At 29.0% G+C, this 20,770-nt stretch overlaps 1 protein-coding gene across 1 annotated transcript in view; it reads left to right on the top strand.

The window, feature by feature from the left end:
* LOC142322624 (alpha-1,3-mannosyl-glycoprotein 4-beta-N-acetylglucosaminyltransferase B-like) overlaps positions 1-20,025 on the top strand; it is a 45,881-nt gene extending 25,856 nt beyond the window's left edge. The window contains exons 2-9 of the mRNA XM_075361702.1: positions 1,707-2,014; positions 4,195-4,287; positions 4,842-4,871; positions 8,878-8,885; positions 11,022-11,122; positions 14,008-14,129; positions 17,434-17,549; positions 19,891-20,025. Coding sequence (XP_075217817.1) covers positions 1,707-2,014; positions 4,195-4,287; positions 4,842-4,871; positions 8,878-8,885; positions 11,022-11,122; positions 14,008-14,129; positions 17,434-17,549; positions 19,891-19,920 — 808 coding nt within the window. The 3' untranslated portion in view covers positions 19,921-20,025. The remainder of the gene's footprint in view (positions 1-1,706; positions 2,015-4,194; positions 4,288-4,841; positions 4,872-8,877; positions 8,886-11,021; positions 11,123-14,007; positions 14,130-17,433; positions 17,550-19,890) is intronic.
* Positions 20,026-20,770: the final 745 nt, after the last annotated feature.

Here is a 20,770-nt window from a genome sequence, read left to right as displayed (position 1 = left end):
CAAACGTTGCCTGCCGCACAATTTTTTCCTTGTATCTGTCCCTCCAATATTAAAGCGACTATTCCAGGATGCCTTAATATGTGGCCTATAAGTCTGTCTCTTCTTATAACTATATTTTTCCAAATGCTAATCTCTATCAATTTGATACAACAACTCTTCATTTGTCAATTTATCCACCCGTCTGATTTTTAACATTCTCCTGTAAAAATAATAAATTAGATTTTACAGTTTATAAAAATCTAAGATAAATACACATCAGAAGAAGAAATCTTACTTTCAAACTTATGCATGTTCAAATTAAAATGTATTAAAAAAGTGCATCCCCTGATTTCATAACACTTTTCTGACTAAGGTGCAATCCTTACATCTTCTATCTTTGCAATTTGTTCTCTGGCTTTTTATTATTTTCATTAGTTTGACATGATTGAAGACATTTTATTCCATATCCTTAATAATACATTCACTTATTTCTTTAAGACTTTCTAAGTCGTAAACCTCTCACAGCAGTTAATAATTAATCCGATCATGACCCTTGTGCCTCTTTCCTTTCCAAACCCTTATTGTTTTTCTGTACATTAAGTGCGTTGAAGGTTTGCCCCCTAACTTTGCTAACCGATCTGTTAGCTGGTTTAGGCAGCTTGGGCGAACGAAGTTTGTTATCTAACTAAATGATCATCCGGCTAATATGACACATTTGTATATAAAATACAAACACAACAAACTAGTACAAAACAGTAACTAGTACACTAGATGCAGCAGTCGGCAAGGGGCAACTTTCAGCTCATGTATTGTAACCGTCTGCTTTATTTTCTCTTCATTAGGCTTCTGATCAGAATTATCAGGAGAATTTTTGTTGAATGTGAATTAATACAATATGATTACTAATTAATTCTTTGCCGATTGCAAATTAAACTGGCTGTCCCATAATCTTAATGCTTTATTGCACTATGCCTTTAGGAAATTGGAATCCAATTTCCAATAAAATGTAAAATGTCTTACATTTCTGCTTTATTTTAATATTTTAAATGCTATTTTTTAAGCGTTTTAAATTTTAGAATACCAATGTTTTTCACTAGCTTTTTGGTTGTTTTTCTTTATCTACTTCCACCCTTGTAACTCAGTTAATATTTTTACTTTGTTTGAATTTATCTTGCATTAAATCACCCATTTTAAACATGTTTTTTAGATATCTTAAATTTACCGATTTTTGTTCAAATTTAATTTGCATAATTGTATATTTATCTTGTATATGTGAAGAAATTTATTTAAATCGTACTGTATTAAATGACAGATTTGTTAATCCTGGCATATAAGAAGGTATAGTTGCCACCAAGTTACGATGAGCTTAGAGCGGTGATGATTGCTACTCAACATATCGAGCTTCATGTTTATTCTACTAAGAGATGATTAATCACGGTATGCCAATATTTCTGAGAACAATAGTATAGCAGTGATGTGCGGGCTGATCATCTAAGCTCGTCGTTACATGTTGGCTACTGTATAGTTAATTGAGATTATGAATATTTTCAGCATAGTATAATTTCTTATTAAAAGAAAATATTTTTGATATTTTAATCAACAAGATACGTCTTGTATAAGTAATCTACTCTCAAATTTGGAATGAATTTTTTTTTTCCATCTCCACGAGAATTTTGCTTTCCAGCCTAAAATTAAAATATTTTAACGTATTACTATTTCATATTTAGTTTTCAGGATGAATTTAATTCTGGAGTATTAGAAGTGATTTCTCCTTCACCAGCCTATTATCCAGATACGTCTAGACTGAGGATAACATTAGGTGATCCTCCAGAGAGAGTTCGTTGGCGTAGTAAACAGAATTTAGATTTTGCATACTTAATGATGTATTCTCAGCCTAAAGCGGTTTTCTATGATCAACTAGATGACATTTTAGCTAAACCACACTTTATAACGACTATGAAAATAGCAGCTTATGATCGTATCGCTAATAAACAGAGTCGGTTCGTCTTAGATTTTTGTCAGCTTGGATTTATCGGTAAGACAGAGCAATTAAGTTTTTCAGATGAATTATTTGTAATTTAATTTTTTGCTTAATATATGCCGGCGGTCAGGTATTTATGTAGCTCTTACTCTAAACAAATATTTTTTCAAATCTTTTTGGCTGAAACTATATAATTTTTTTGTTCGAGAAAAAATGAGGTTTTTTCATGATACATCTGATCGTATTATTAATAAAACTTTTGTTTAATGTTTAATGCTTAATGAGTGTTAACATTTTATTAAGAAGCCCATAAAATTATAGTTATTTAATTTTTTTAAATGAATTATTACGTATTTTATCGTTTAATTATTAATCATTTCTTGGAGAAATTTTGTTTAGGAACGTAAGCATTGTCAAACTTAAGAAAATTTTATATGTTTTGTTTATCGGCTTCGCTTATTTCAATTCTTAGCAATAGTTCAATAATATCTTATACTATCATGTTCATTAACAAAAAATAGACCTAATATTTGATTTTACAAACACGGTATAGTTAACATTTGCATACTTGTTAGCATTTATGGAAAACCATAACAGATTTATAACATGTTTGCTTGATAAAAATGAACATTATGTTGGAAAAAAATTCACATAATATGATAAAATTGTCACAAAATACATTGTACTTTGTACGATTCAGTATAACAATTATCGCTTGAAAAATTAAAAAAAAAAATTAATTTTCCATTAATATCTGACAGATCAGAATTATTAAAATCTATTACTAAGCATTAAAATAATTAGGTTAGGAGTAAATTGGTATATTTGCCTTTTCCGATAATTCTATTGCGCACATTACTCGATTAATGAGGATGACTCAATCGTGTTTGATTTCCTGTGACGGGTACTGTATTCTCTATGTAGTGAACAAATGTGCACTTTTCCTGGTATTTTAGAAGCAACTTAACATACAGCATACTAAATCTAGCCTAGTAATGTTATTTAGACGTTATCTAGCCTAGTAATTATTTAGATGAAATTAAAAAAATAAATTTCAAACTTTTACATTGTGTTTATTTGTAAATGAAGATTATTAACTTTACTATAAAATTTCATTCTTAAAATTGTTCATGTAAATAAAGTAATATTGTATATGTGTTGAAGAATAAAAGAGAGTTTTAACCGCTTTGAACATCGAAGAGATAAGGAAAATATAAGGAAGTCACTTAACTGAAATCAATATAATTCAACAGTTGAAGGAGACAACTCTGACTGATATCTATTTACAACGATAAACATAGTTGAAAATGCATGCATCATGTAATAAATGTGGTGTGATAAAATGTGAGACAATTTGTAATGGTTACTCCATTTATAAAAACATTTTTTAAACAAAAACAGCTATTTCATTGGTGCAAAAAAATTAAAATGATAATTTACACCGCACAATAAAATTAAAGTAATTTTTATTTATTTTTATGATTACAGTTGCCTCACAGTTTTTCCTGTAAAATCCTGTTAAAAATTGGTAATTTGTACTAATAGTGGTAAAATTATTACAATCAAATTACACTTTGACAAAATTTTATTTAAAAAAATTGAAAGCGAATAACATATCAAGTCTAAAAAATACATCACAAATTTTTCAACTAATTTATCTATTTAAGTACTTAGGGATAGATTTAAATATATCTAATTTGTGTGGATGCATATTATTTCGATTATATTTTATTCAGTAGCTAATATGACATTAGCGTTCAAAAGTTGAGTAACTCTCACTTTGTTACTTAAAAAATTGAAAATAAAAACTACAAAACTTAAATTGCTAAAAGCTGTTACGGCAGGGTGAGTTAACAATTTGTTACTAAGGTCGATTCACTTGTAGGTTAGTATGTTAGCCTCGTTGAATAATATTTTTGTATATTTTTATGTATTACTTATTATATATGGAAAATGCAATGCACCATGTAATCCTTTTATAATTAAAACAGCTCTAACTTTAATTAAATATATTTTGTTTTGTGTTTTGAAGTATTACTTTATCATCGTTTGTTTATCTTTGGTTATTTAAAAGTAATTGCTTGCTTGCATCATTAAAAGTAAGTGTAGTTTAAACTGTTAATTACTTTTGACAAATGACATTGCAACAATTAATCGTTTGATCATATAAGTTACTGTTTGTATTTAAGTATCTTTTTTAGGAATTTATTATTTTGCAACAGTTTATTTTTCAGGTAAAATGTTCAGATGTGTGGAACTGCCATGGCTTGTACAGCTTTTCTTTATGTTCTACAGTGATAAACCTGTTGACCGGTTGTTGGAAAATGATTCTGTTAAACTTGGAAAAAGATTCTGTTAGTACAAATCTGTTTTGTTAAACAGTTTTAATTCGTTTCTTACATTTAAGAGATATATGTATAAGAATTTTATAACCTGTAATGGAGTTTTGAATGCGGTATGTAGTTAATGATTATTGTAATAAGAATCAATTTTCTGATAAAATTCAGGATTAATACATTTCAGAAAAATCTAAACTTGTATCCTTTGGTATAATTTAATTTTTAGTCCTATATACATATATATATTAAAGAAACCAACATATTGCCAGAAGAATTAAAAAGCAATAACGGAATATCAGAACACATCAAAATGAAAAAACCTTAATGCAAACCATTATATTGAAAATTTACTTCATTTGTAACTTAATACCAATGTTGACTGGGTTCTAGATGCATTTGACTTTGGTTCAAGGTGTAGATTTTTCAAACATTGCATCCATCTTACATTCCCCATTATTGATTTTGTTTCCCCGTTATTTATTTATTTTCATTAACGTATTTTGTGTGCCGTGTCCAAGGATCATGTTACTAAAATTAAAAACAAATACACACTAAAGTTAGTTTGCTGGCAAGTTTACCTGTCTTTAGCTTTCTGACTGAAATACATTTGCTACATGTTGAAGACTTTTTTTTTATCAGAAAGCTGAAATATCTAGAAAAATAAATACACTGGGCATCATTATATTGATGATTTCATAATCCTGTGCAGAAACAACATCGTAAAACTACTATAGAGTCCTCATATTCAACGATTAATAACATTTCGACTTACAACATTTCATTATAGTTTGTGAACGCAATAAATTTCCAGTGTGCTTGATCTCTCCGTACCAAAGTTCTGTAAAAAAATACCTTTAAAATTTATAGACAAGCCTTTATAACCGATAATTTACTTATTCTCCAACACATCTAATCTAATTGTTCCGATCAACACAGATTGGCAACTTTCTCATATATTTAGTATAGGCTTACCGTACAACTGGGATTAGCCTGGGCAGTCGTGAGTTTTTAGTACTGTCCAGGGTTGCAAAAATGTCCGGGGTTTGAGAATTTTATGACCGGTGAGGATGGTTTTTAATTTTAGACCTATATGTTCAACATTGCATTTTTAAATATTCTCTTATGATTGTGCATCTCTCAGTCGACCTTGGAGCAAGCGTTGCTGATTTAGATGGAGGCATGGCTACCGGTCTTGCCATAAGTTTTTACCTAGTCACTTGGCAATACATCAGGGGCGATGTGTTTATGTTGTTTTTGTGTGTGAACTGACTTGTTTACACATTTTTGATCATTTTATCTCTATTTGTTTTTTGTCTCATCGTTTAGCAACGGGCAAAAGAAAATGCGTGTTTAATGTTTACTGCAAAAGGAATACAAAATTTTGAAATTGTGTAATGACAGTAACAATGAACGTGCTTATTGGATGCTACATACTGCAGAATTTTCTGTTTTATGTAAAGGAAAGGGTGATATTGAAGACCATGTAAAAATGGCTAAACATAGGAGTGCTATTAATGCTACTGCTTCAGCAAACATAAGAAATTTGTTTAAAGCCAAAAATGGGACTAACAATAACACTGATCTGGAGTGTCCTGCTAAAGAAGCTATATTTTGACACTGCTAGACATGAACTCAGTTTCAAAACATCAGACTGCAGATCTTAACTGGTTAAAAAGTGTTATATGACCCAAAATTTTAATTTGCTAGAACTAAAACTGAGGTGATTATTGTTAACGCTATTTCACCATTTATATTTGATGTGTTGCGTTTTTTGGAAAATATTAATTATGTAATAATAATGATGGATAGCTCAAACAGAAGTGAAGTGAAACTTGTTGTGATTGTTGTAAGATATTTCAGTCTGGAGGAGGGAATTCAAGTTAAACTTTTAAATTTTGATGATGTGTCAGGTGAAACTGCTTAAATTTTGACTCTGTATCTTTTACAGTGTGTGAAAAAATACAAACTTGCAGAAAAGTTGGTTTATTATACTGCTGATAACACTAACAGTAATTTTGGTGGTGTGAAGAGAAAGAGGAATGAAAATGTGTTCAGAAAAGATCAAAGTGATTTAGATATACCTATTTTAGGAACCGGTTGTTCAGCTCGCATTGTACACAATTCAGTACAAACAGCATGTGATTCTCTCCCCCTGGACATAAAAGTTGTTATAAAAATTTATAGATATTTTCACATATGTATAGTAAGAGTAACGAAACTTAAAGAGTTTTGTGAATTTATAGAAACGGATTAAAAAAAGTATTATCTCATAGCAGCACAAGGTTCATTAGTTTGTTACTTGCAATAGAAAGAATTCTTTACATTTTTGATGGCCTAAAATCATACTTATCTTGTGAAAAATGGCCAAAATTATTATTTGATTTTTTTTAAATCTAGAAAGCGACTGATTTTGAAATTTTTATACAGTAATCTACAGTTATTTAATAATGTAGTTCTGAAATTGAAAGCTAATTTTATCAATGCAATAGAAGCATTTCAGACATATTCTGAACTAATTTGTCGACTTCAGGAAAGAAAAACCCACAAATTTATACCATCTTCTGCCAAAGAATTGCTATGCACTCTAAAAGAAAATAATGATGTTCAGGAACAAATATTCTTCTCGAGCGTAGACAATTGTTATAATTCTAGTATCCAGTACTAGAGTTGTGGAGAACCAGTTTTGATAAAGTTAGTAAGTTTCAGTGGATAAATTTATGAACTGAAATTGCCTGGTCTGATTTAGAAGAGAGTGCACAAGTTGTTAATGAAATTATAAAAGAAGATTCCATAAATATTGATGACCTATTTGATGAACGTACATTGTTGAACAGGGTAATTAAAAAACCAAAAGGTAGGTTGCAGTTCAAGTTCTGAAAAATACCAGATATTATTGAAGAAAAGTGGAATGCAATTTTTAAGGTGTTTTGGAAGACCAATATTTTATGTTTGTGATGTCTTTGCCTGGGACATCTACTCCAGTTGAGAGAGTTTTTTCAATTACGGGGAACATTTGGTCTGTAGAAAGGAGTAGACTATCAGTATCTACTGCTAACCATCTGCTAAATGTTAAAATTAATTCAGAATTTTCTTGTTATGAATTTTATGATGTAATTAAAAGAAATCTTTTCTGAAAAAAAAGTCATGTCTAGTAAAAAATACAACTGAATAAATAAACTGCTAAGACTTTTAAGTTATTTCAAAAATATGTCCTGGGTCGGACCCAAAAAATATGGTAAGCCTAATTTAATTTCACCTAATACATACATCTGTGTAAGCAGACTAAACTCAACACAGTTGAATATCTGATATAAGTTGGCTGACCATTATTTTTATTATCAAAATACTATTAATAACACAGAACAAAGTCATGATCAAATTCTGGCAATGTTAGGACTGCTACCTAACAAATGTTTTACAGATTTGACGTATTATTGAATAGATGATGGATCACATAATTGTTCTTGCGGAAATTATTTCCAGCAAGTGAATCGGGGCATTCATTAATAATTTCACTGTAAGATGCAAACAGCTTGTCAGGAGGAAAACAAGAACAGGATATTTTTTAAATATAGCAACATTGATGTAATTTCTGAAGTGAGGTTATTTGCGGAACATCACCCTTAAGTATTTCAGTTTTATCAGTTTCAAATAGTACAGAAGGCAATAACGAAAACAAATTTCCTTCCTAAGGTGTCTGCCAAGTTCTGAAAGTGATTGATAGATAAATAAATAAATGCAAATTTAACTCCAGGCTTCAATTTAATCACCAGTCATGTATTAGAAGCATTACAATCTAATTTTATATTTTTAAATATATATATTTACATAATATATATTATTAAATATATATAAAAATAAATCTATTTTTTAGTTACAGTTATTTTCAACATCATTTTATGAATCAGACATTTCTCCAGACTTTTGAAAATAGCATAACTATTATGATTCATAAGCTGGTAAATATCTATGTGGTGTGAAATTTCATCCATTATTCTCCTTCCAGTATTGCTTAGAGTGTTTAACTGTTCTTCAGAAGCTGAAATCATTTTTCTTTGATTTTATGAAAGGACAGTCATATAGCAAGTTTTTCCATGTTGCCAGATTGGACAACATTATTTTTGAATCAAAGGAACTGTTTTGTCTATATATCTGGATGTTTGATAAGGTGCAGCATTATTTTAATATGTAAAAAGAAGAAAGACCTACCATAATGTTTTCTAGATAGTTCTAAATTCATACCTTGAAGTAAGCTGTTTTAAACTAGATTTAAGATGTTCTCACAGATTTTTACGATATAAAATCCAGTATTCAACAAGGAAGTGTTCTTGGCCCAATATTGTACTAAATGTACACTGCAGATTTGCTTTAAACTGACAACCATTCTTGTTTATAGAAATTCACGTGTTACCTCGGAGAAACTGTAAATTTTTTAAATAGTCTTTGGAAGCGGTTTGATAAATGGAGGATGAAGGTCAGTTAGTCAGGTCTACTTATGTCACGTTTACAGTATGTAGAAACAACTTCCTATACAGGAATACTCACCAGTAAGTTTTGTTGACATCACTCTATTCCAAGCAGATGATGTTCATAGGATTTTTTCTTGACCATCACCGGTACATGAAGAAGCATATACTATCTAAAAAGGAGCATACATCTAAGTCTGCAAAAAATTTATCGGTTACTTGGACGTAAATCTAAACTAAATAATTGAGCATTTGAAAGCAAAAACACTCACAAAAGTGTTTACACATCGGCAACAAGCATATCAAGATCTTAAAATGATTACTGTTATGCAAGAAATAATCAAATTCAGTTCAAATTATCAATAAAGGGTAATCAGTTTATCGTCAAGTAAAGTGTAATAAAAAAAAAAAGAACTAGGTATCTTTCAAATAACAGCGAGTAATGATTATGAAAAAGGAATAATAAGGAAACTATTTTGAAAGATACAAAAGCAAAAAAAGGAACAACAGAAGGCCAGAAGAAGAAAAACAAAATTGAGCAAAATTTATGGGAAAGAAAAATTAAAGTATTTTTTTAATAAATATAAATAAAATATTTACCACAAATAATAGCCCGTAAATTTAGAAATAATATAGAAGAAAGCAACTATTATAACAAAAATGGAGTATACCAAATAAAATGAGAATGTAACAATGATATATATATATATATATATATATATATATATATAGGACAAATGAGATGACAATTTAAAACAGGATTTAATGAAGTATAAAATCATATAAATATGGAATAAAGGATTCAAATAATGCAACACATTTGGTACAAAAAGGACATATTACCAGTGCAATGATAAAAATCCTTAAAAATATTACATGCAGATAAAGGAAAACTTTTAAATATTCTAGAAGACAGGAAATATTCAAGCTGAAATTTAAAGATCAGCCGATAATTAATGTACGAATAAACACTCGATTTGATGTAATTTTTTATCAGATTTATTCAATGAACAGATAAACAATCGATCTGATGAAATTTTTTTATAAAAATTTAAAATTGTTAAAATGAAGAATCAGGATTATTTTCAAGAAATTATATAACTGTTAGAGCAGGAGGGACAAAGAAGAATTGACCATGACAGTACGGATGGTTAGTGGGAGTGATATTTATTCGATGATCTCAGGAAGACTCAGTGCTAAAAGTAGTTAAGAGAATAGAAGTACTCTGAAATGCATCAACTATAAATGTTAGAGTAACAATGCTAGGATGCACAGAAAATAACACTCAAATCAATCAACAAAGGCTAATGAACATCCAAATTTTTTAGCACTTAACCTCGTCGATAGTAGTTCATTCTGTAAGATTAAAAAGATACAATTTTATATAATTAAGATTTTGATTTGACGGTTAAAATTTTGGGTAATTATTGTGCATAATGTAAAAGTTTTAAATAGTTTAATTATAGTTTGTTAATTATATTAATATTGATGTTGCCATAACCGTGATGACATATCTTATCATTGACACTATAGTCTTCATCTTGTATAATTGCTGTATAAATAGCAAAAATAGTTCTAGAATCAGATTTGATCATAAAAAAGGTGGGATACATGTACACTTTTAAAGAAGAAGATAATATTGAATAATGTATAATAAATATGATATCAGTGACCAGATTTCACAAGTCTTTAGTTACAGGATTGTTTTTAATTTAATTTCCTGGGATCTAAGAGCTATGCTGCAAGAAGGAAAGTATGGTAATCAGTCAAAAATGGGGTACGGGTTTTTTTTTGCATTTCTTGAAGTTCCATGACCCAGGGACCCCAAAAAACGACAAAAAAAGTGGGGGGTAACATTTGTATGTACATATGTACACGTGGATATACATATCTTCTATCGGATCAATATCTCCACAGGGGTGGGGCAGATAGTTTCTTTGGGATCAATTTTCTCTAAATTTTGCCAACATAATCCCGCTTCATATTAAGCTCAGTAAATGTGTGAATGTGTCTCAACCATTTAAAAACAGTTTTGCCCCCAAATTCTCTCTTTCTAAAAAAAGCTACCATTTTATTTATTGCATATTTTTAACTGGATTTTTTAAATTTTCAATTAAAATATCGACTCTTTAAACTTTTTTCATGTATATTTATTTCTTCACTATGTAGTAATAAGAACCGATGCCAGGAAAGTATAAAACTTTGTCGCCGGGATTTTTTTATTAGTAAAGAATTTTATTTCATTTTTCTGTACAGGCAGCATGTCGGAGAGCAAAAGATGAACTCTGGGTTCACTACAAACCTTCTTTATTCCAACATATTGGAACACAGCCTTCTTTAAAGGAAAAGTTGAAAAATTAAAAGTAAGTTTTTTAGTAGCTAAGTTTTAATGCGTTTTTAAATCCTTTGTACGGATAAAATTATCTTTTACTTTTTAGCGACATAATTATTAAGCATTATTACCGACATACACTGGTTTTAATTTATTAAATTAGAATGGAATAAAAAATATCAGATGAATAAATTAACAAAGAACAATAATATAATTATTAGATTATCTAAATTTCATTATCCGATTGTTTTGTTTTTATTCATATTTTGTCAAATCTGTTGGTTTGACAACAGGCCATAGCTTTAAATCTTTTTTTTTGTTTCATGTGGTTGTATAGTTATATTAAAAAGGGAAAAAAGGTTTTCTTTAGTTTTCCTTTAGATTTTTAATGAGAAACAGAGTAAAAAGAAAGATAAATTTCTGTAATGAAATTTCTTAGCGGCTAATGCATCAAAGAAGATTGCGACTAACCGATTTTTGAGAGTAATGTTATTCATTTGAATTATACGTTTTGTTCAATATCAACTAATAGGATACACAGATTTAAATTAATAATAATTTACATTATATTAAATCTAGAATATTACCTTGGAAATAGTCAGTGCAAGACAGTCGCTATGAAGAAGTTGTCAATCATCTGCATTTGGGCAGGTTAATACGTGGATTCCTCATGTCTTCTGGTGGTCCTTAAATGTACCCTTTTGATAACTGCCGCATTACTGTATGTCAAATTCTTCTTGATCGTTTGATACATGGTATTGTACCAAGGCACTAGAATCTATCTGCATTACTGCATATATATTTAACTAACATCCCTATCGTGGTTTTGCCTGAGCTATACGGTTACTTGCATTTCAATTTCATCGATCGGGGATTTGATTCGTAAACTCTAACCTTCAAATAGCCCCAAAGAACTCGTTAGATAAATCTGGGGAATGCAGAAGCTACCGCCTTCTGCTGACAATTCATTCTTTGTAAAAGCCATTTCATTGTCCGCTATTGTTTTATATGCGAGATGTTGCTTTGTCTTGTTGGAAGAAGCTACACTCTTTTTCATGCGTACTCTTTTTCCTGTTAACTAAAAATAGAATTCTTTGATAATTATACAGTAGCTAGTGTTGTGTGAAATAGCATGACAAGAAATACCGTGCCTCAACTAACATGAAATACAGCGTCGGGTCTATCTGTCCATTGACAATGTTTTTGAAAAACCAGTCACAGTAATTAAGATGTTTTATGTCTCTCCTCTTGAAACATGTACTGTTATAAGATTTTTATTTGTTGAAGATGTAAAACCGGCTGAAATTCACTCACAAAAGTTAAAATAGTACGTTAAAAATCAAACAGTTTAAATAGAGCTGAACAAGTGTCACAGATTTCCATCACAGTAGAAGACTGGTGGAAATTTCAACCGCTGTTTTGCAGAATTACATTAATAATCGTATTTGCAAGAACAGAGATGCATTGAAATTTGGTAAATTGATGAAATTTATAGCGGGCGTATCTGTACTTATCGTTCAGTTATAAACTGAAATACCACAGGATGTTTTTGAGATGGGTTCTAAGAAGGTCGACTCAAAATCAGAGCACCAACATTCACATTTGTACAAAATTTAAACGATTGTTTTTACCAGAAGGTAATGCTATTTTAGATTGGAAAGTAGGTTTAAGTTAGTCACCGATTATTATGCAGTTATTAGAATTAATTTTAGACAGCACATCATTAAATTCATTTAAGAAGTGCCTCTTATCCTTGCTATGTAACCTATATAGCGCAAGTATTGTATATTCAATACCACTGTGCACTAGGTCAATAAGAATCGCATCAGATGCAGGCAGAGATAAAGAAACCCGTCGGTAGTTCAATTTAGAATTGATATAAACAATTATTCCACCTGATCTATAAACTTCATCGCGATTAGCTATTATATCATAATTTTTTATTTCATTTGACATTATCCAAATTTCCGATAAAACAATTAAATCTGGCATGTTTTTAAATTTAGATAAATTAACTAATAATACATCAAAGTTCTTTCGCAGACTACTAATGTTTTGGTGCAGAATTTTAAATTCACAGTTCATTAATTTATTAAAATCGGTAGAGATCATTAGAAATAATAAAAATTTATCTTAACATAAATAAGTGTGCTTACGGTAATTTGTTTAAGTCCTCTTCATTCCTAATCTGCACAACTTTGTCTTTTTCATTCATTCGCATAAGTATTTTCCCATCTCGTAGCCAGATGTACTTGGAACCTTTACACTTTTTTGCCTGCCGAGCGAGCACGTATAGCCATCTCCTTGGTGGACAGAACGACTCATTTATGTACACCGGAGTATCAGTTGTAAATCCCATGTTTTTGTAGTGATAAATTTTTATCTTGTTTTTTCTTCGTGAAATTTTCCTTATCCTGCCTTCTGACAAACTTGACAATGATTCCGTTGGACATATTATTTTTCCCTGGCAATTTGTGACAAGCATCGATCATTTCATCCGTAATTTGGAAACCAATTAATTACGTCTCCCACTTTTTTAATCGTGTCAACATCTTCCTCATCTTTTTTGGGGTTTATTTTATTAATAAACATCCATTCTGCTGTTGCTCCTGTGTTTAATTTTATTTTAATAATTATTTTGTTGAACTCAATAATTTTTATTTATATATATATATATATATATATATATATATATAAAGTTTGATATATACATTTTTTTAAATGTTAGTCAGATTTTATGTAACGTATGAAAACAAGCAACAAATACTAAAAATGATATTCCAAGATAGAAAATGTGTTGTAGATTTATTTATGTATTTCAGCGATGAAAAAAATTCCTAAAAAATTATGAAGAAAGAATTAGTATAAATTTAACTTATGATATTTTTTCTGTTTCGGTTATTTATTTAGAAGTGGAAATGCTGAGCATCCATCTGACAGGTTTTACAATACTACAGTAGAGGTTCTACTAAAAATTGTTCCGCTATCTGAAGCTTCAGAGAACATGACAAGTGACGGTTATGTGATAATTGGTATGTTTTTATATACTTTTTCTTTTTTGATTTAAATATGTTTGTATTTAAAATTTGAAGGATCTGATTTGTAGAGAAAACTGTAATTAAAAATAAAATAAAAAAGATAATTATTAACATCTTATCTTTTAGGCGGTGTAGTATGAACAATATTTTCATTCTGGTGAAAGATTTCTGGGATATTGCTTAAAAATATTGTCACGTCTAACAACACAAAATAGCAAGAATTCTGTGTTCAGCTTATGTAAAAAGCGAGTGAAGTGTTAAAACACTTACTTTCCTGGCATCATAGCTCTTTTCTTCTTCACTGACAAGGGCAGGCAGTCGGATTACAACAGAGTTTATTGATGCGCTTTTGCAGGATGGTAGGAGGAGAGGGATCCTTACTTTAAATCCAAAGGCAACTTCCAAGTCAGCCCCGTTTCTGAATAAATTCCTTTTAAAGATTTTTGTGAGGTTCAAGTAACTTATTTGAATATTTACAATTATAGCGGTAGCAGCAGTCGAGTGGTGAGCATTCTAGTCTCATAATGTAGAGGGCTTGAGTTTGAGTCTCCATGTTATTGTTTTAACATTTACTTTTTCTTACATATACACCGATGCAGATGATTTTTTTTATATACAGTAGGATGATGATTATCTGAAAGCTGATTTTCCAGATGTCTATCTGGACCGCCTACATCTGCACTAGGAAATCTAAAATAAATTAATAGACTATTATAAAAATCTAAAATACTGTTCAAATAAAGTTTTCAGCGACAAATGTATTTCTATCTACCTTTGTTTTTAGTGGGTTTTTAATTTACTTTTTTCAATTTGTATATGATTTTGAGTTCTGAAGTATGTTTTTAATTTTACCGAAATACATTTATTTTTTTTACATTTTTGTTTTTTTAAGTATGATACCCGTTATGCACATGAGTGATATGCCCAGAATGTATGATTAATCCTTTTTTAATTTTTCAGTTATCCAGATTTCTAATTACCTAGATTTTGCCTTGTAAAGATCAGTCCGGATAATTAGAATTTTACTGTGATATTTATAAGAATCTGAAAAAAAAATATGTGAATTTCTCGTTTACTGATTATTATTTTATTTGAATGTAACAATTATTAACCTTACAGATTTTGTTTTAAAATTTGAAAAAAAATTAAAGTAAATAATTATTTAATAATAAATAATAAAATAAATACATTTATTTAAATTTTTAGTTTTCCTGTTACAATCTGAAAATACTTATATTTTACTAGTATTCTTTTAAATTATCATACTCTGGATTGTAACAGGCATACTGAAAAATTAAAATAAATTTATTTGTTATTCTCATAAAAAATTTTAGGATAATTGAGTCTCAAATAAAATAATAATCGGGTACATTAAGTTCTTATAATTTTTTTCTAGATTCTTATAAATTCTATATAACAAGAAATCTTTTGCATTAGTGTGAGTAAGAAAAGAATAAAAGTTAAAAAAAATTTCAAGGAGACTCCAACTTAAGACCTCTAGATTATAAGACTCAAATATTTTCCACAAAACTGCTGTCACTGCTGTGATTGTAGGTATGCAAATAAATTGTTATAATCACTCAAACAATTTTAAATTGAGTTTTCTTGGAAAAGGGGCAAAATTGGATTTGAGGCTGCCATTTTAAGTTTAAAGCAGAGATCCCTTCCCCTCTGCAAAAGGGCATCAGTAAACAATATTTTAAGCTGATCGCATGTCCTTATGAGCTGAATACACTGCTGCAGATCAGTGCATATTCTGCTTAGCTGATATCAATATTTGTTCACAATTAAGATGTGTAATGTCAAATGAAGGACCTCTGATTTATGCCTCTTCTATCTCAAAGCTGTTATAAGAAGAAGTACTGGATAAATAATATAGAGCGACAAATTAATTAACTTTTTTTTGTTGCAATACAATACATAATATACTTTTCCTCGATTTTATTTTAGAATAATAAATAAGAATTTCACTTTGGCTAGTGTCTGCCTCTGTTATTTTTCTATCAAGTTTATGATTTATAATCGTGAAAAAAAAGGTTCATTTGGTGAGACTGCATGAAACTAACTTACTCGTGTGTGAGTTTAATGTTATTCTATGAACTAAAATAATTGGAAGCTGTACAGTCAGGGAATTTTTTATCTTTTTTTTATGAAACTAAATTGCTGTTCATCAAGTAAAAAGAAAATGTTGGCTGCTTTACAGAATTGATGACAATGATAATAATAAAATGGCATGAAATGGGCGCTGCAAAATAGGTAAGTTAGATTCTCTATCTTCAGAGAATCTAACTTACCTTACCTAACTTATCTTACTTTAGAGAATCTAACAAATATTAGTTTTTATATCTGGGTAACTAAAATTTTATAATGGTATGATTAATTTGAAGAAATTGACTATTATAATTTGCAGAACTTTAGTAATATTTAGTAATTTATTGATTTAGTAATATTTATCTTGTTAAAGCCTCTTGAAATGGATTTTACATTCCGATTTAAGCTGTAACTAGTTATAGTGATTCTTTACGGAAGTGCCCGATCATGTTTGTGTTTGTAATGTTTTACTTACGCTGTATTTGTAGCAGTAATTACTATTAGTTGACTGAAATGCACTAATATGTTTGCTATTTCTCAAAAATTGACTAATTCTTTTAATGCAAATAGTACTAGCGCAAGTAATATGTTACACACTTGTGTCCTTTCATGTCCTGTTTATACTTCATCCACTCAGAACTTATATTCAAGTAGTAGTTACTACTACCAGAGTCTAAGGGTTCATTATCGAATGCAAATTCCATTTGCATTGAATTCATTGCATCTATAGATTCAGGTGAACTAAAAATACTCAAAAACTAATAGCTGATTTTTTTATTAAACTATACTATATATCATTGCTTATCCGTTGAATCTAGAAAACATTTTAATTAAAATGCCCTTTACAGTGATTTATTTATAATTTTGTTGTTAATAAATAAAATAATTTCCTTCCTGATTTCTAATCGTTCAAAGATTTTTTAGTCATGAGCATCTCTGTAGTAAATGCTTTATGAGGAATATAAAAAATACTACAACAGTCTATAAGTTTAGTTGTGAAACTGATGTGACTTCTTAACAGTGAGATTATACTAATTGATCGAATTTGTATTTTTTTAATATTTTACATTACATTATTTTAGAACTTTTTAATTTTTTTCAGTCTGAATTAACGTTTTAGTTTTTGAAGAGGAATATGTAGGTAATAAGAAAATATAATTATTACACATTAATCTATTTTATAAACCGGTTATTTATTTTTTTTCAGGTAAATTCGATTCAAGATGTATTGCAGAAGGTGTTGTTAGTCAAAAACTTGGAGCATTTTCAGAATTGAGGTTAACCGTACATTCTGTAAGTGATAATCGGGCCATTCTTAGTGAAGTAAGTTTTATTTTTTGTATATTAAAACTTTTGCTAAACTTTATTTTAGATTTATAATTGTTGTATGAATTTTGGCCAGTTAAGTTGCATTGAGAAATAATTAGTCAAAAAATGACCGTCATTACTGTTTTTTTTTCTGAACTATAAAATCTGTACATTGGTAAATAACCCTGTAATTATATTAAATTCAATTATTACTAACCTAAAATTGAAAAGTCTCAAGAACCACTCGAGCTACTTTTGAAGTAAAAGTAGATTTAATTTACGATGACCTTAGAAACTAAAAACTTTTACTTAAATCCTACATTATTCCTGTTGTTTTATGAAGAATGTTTGAATATTGTTTATTGTAGCAAATGCATTCAAGGAAATAGTTTAATAGATATATTAAAGGAAACAAGGATAACTGAGGATTGTGCCATACTTATTCATTTATGCAACATTGCCTGCAGACTGACAAACATGAATACAGATTTAGGAGCATAATTATCAATTATTAACATAGTTTTTTTTGTGATTGAAGGTATCACACTGAATGTTATAAAACAGAGTATAAATGATTTAAGAAATTAGGGGAAATTTTAATTAATTGTTAGAAACGAGTAAAAATAGAAAACCCCTAGATTCCCTGTTGCTCATGCTGAATATCCTGTCAAAATCTGTCATTTTGTCTCTAAAAGATTTAAAAGTAAATAATCAAATTTGATGTTCTTTAGAATTCATTAAAACCGATTTGCTAATTTACGGATCAAAAACAGTTATAGTAATATAAAAGTTATAGTATACAAAAGAAATTTATGGAGAAAAAACGAGAGAATATGTTTTTAGGCGCTTATGTAGTTAGTAGAATACATATAGTTGAAGTATCCGTCTTATATTACACACGATTCATAATTTCTTTTTATTTATCGCCTAACTGAAGCAAGAACCTTTGCATACTTTTTTTTTAAACGTTCAGTAAAATATATCTACAAGGGTCATTCAAATATAAACCGGAATTTGTTTACATATCTTTATTGATATTAAATAAAATTGCAAATAGACTACTTTATTTTTCTATATAGTTTCCTCCAACAGAAATACATTTTCTCCATCAGATAGGTAGCTTCATGATCCCCTCATCAAATAAACAAGATGGCTGCCCCGCCAACAAATTGCACACATAATGCTTGACTGCAGTATCATTATTGAATTTTTCCCTCCTAAAGCTTCTTTTAGGAATCACATGGTGACATTTGGACCCTACAGTGGATGTTCAGGAGGTGTCTAATAAATTTTAGCGATTTATCATGAGTCTGAGCTGCAGTATACAGCTGTGTATTAACAAAGATGAGCCTGTTGTCAAAGATGTAACCGATTAGGTTATAATTAAAAATGTGTTAAACTTTCACTCTGCAAAAGAAATGGAAAGTAACAATGAAGAAGATAACATAACTAAGGATTGGTTCTGGATACGTTAAATAAGTTCATAAAAATTGCTGTAATCACTCAACATTGCAAAAATAACAAATCTTTATATTTTTTGTAACGATTAATTTAAAGAAAAAGAGTAGAAAGTCGATGGTCATTCAAACATTACTCAAAATGGGCCTCAAACAATGTAAGTCAAGCATTATATATTATCAACTTCAAGTTCTGCTGCATCATCAGTGCTGATGGCAAGTAAAAAAAATGTTATGGAATCCACATTAAATAATAAACAAAAATATATTGTTTATTGTAAGCGTCTTGTAATTGTTTGTCGTAAGTATTGTGAAAGAAATATAGCATTTAACCTACCTTTTTTATTATTTTCGTTTATAAAACTTTTTTTGTTAAATTACGTTCGTAATAAATAAACCGTATTTGTATTTAGGATAATTTTTCTTAATTCTAACTTTATTACTAGATTCAGTCTAGTGATCCAGTGTTGCTGAAATCCTGACTGTGCCAGATTATTGGACTTTAAAAAAATTTAAGTGCAAAGTCATAATGATAATGATATTCAATCATCAAAAACTGTCCAGGATATTTTTATTTTAAATATTTCAGATAATTTTATAAATTAATTTCAGTCTTAACAGTCTTATCGACTAAAACTTAGAATACACTTAAAGTAAAGTAGCGGGTTGATATTAAGGTCGTGGTATGTTAATTCCTTATGATAATAATTTTTAATTAGTAAAACAAAAGTTGCACCTCATTTTTAAATAACTGATCATTTAAAATACAAATGATCCATCAAGAAATCTTATTTTATTAAGTTTAATTTTCAACAACTCCAAAAATTCTTAGTTATTTTAAGAACTCAGGAGTATATCAAGTGAATATCTTGAGTGATAATTAACATTTTTATTTTCAGATTTTTATATGGGGTCAAGAAGCTAGATGACACCTGTTTTCACGGCTTCCAAGCCATTCTACATATTGACCGTGGTGCCATATATTTTGGAGCTGGCATACTATTTTAAAACGGTTCTATTAAATAAAAATCAAAACATAAAGCCTGTAAGTTAACATCGGCTTTTATGTTTATTTTATTTATTTCCTTAATTTTTAGTTTCATAATTACAGTAATCGTAATATTCAGAAATTATTGATAAGTTATAATAACCACAGATTTTTATATTAAATTATTTTGCACTTCTTATTTTCTGTACCGTAAAAATAATTTAAATTAAGCATACGTTATGATATATTTATGTAAAATATGTGTCCATGTTGTATACCCATAATATTATGTAAAGCTTTGCCAATCTGAGGACCAATTTTTAAAAATAAAAGAACAATTTTCTATTTTATTATTTCTGTCGTATTATTAAATTTTTGGAATGAAGTTTAATTTTGTATAGATTCTCATTTTAAAGCTTTTTTATTAGTAGATTTTTGAGGTTGGTTAAATCTATTAAGTAGCATAAAATATTTTCATGTCTTAGAATCGATGATTGAATGAACACATCTTTTGGATTGGTATTTTTAGTTTTAATAAATCACAGATAGAGCTGGTAAAATAATGTTCATATTATTAGTAAGTAATAAAAAGATACAAGCACAGTGTATTTGAATGTAAAACAAAAAACTTACTATCGGTAACAAAAGTAAGTGTAATAATTCACTTAATATCTAGCCAATTCATCAATGTTCCTTAACCGTTTGATGTGCACTTCTAAATTAATTAATCTTAGTTTAATTACCGACAAATGTCTGTTGTATTTTCATATTTATTTTCTATTATATTTGTA

This window comes from Lycorma delicatula, chromosome 4, assembly GCF_047948215.1.
Source record: "Lycorma delicatula isolate Av1 chromosome 4, ASM4794821v1, whole genome shotgun sequence".
NCBI lineage: Eukaryota > Metazoa > Arthropoda > Insecta > Hemiptera > Fulgoridae > Lycorma > Lycorma delicatula.
Note: the sequence above shows the minus strand (reverse complement) of the source record. Positions and strands in the feature narration are given on the sequence as shown.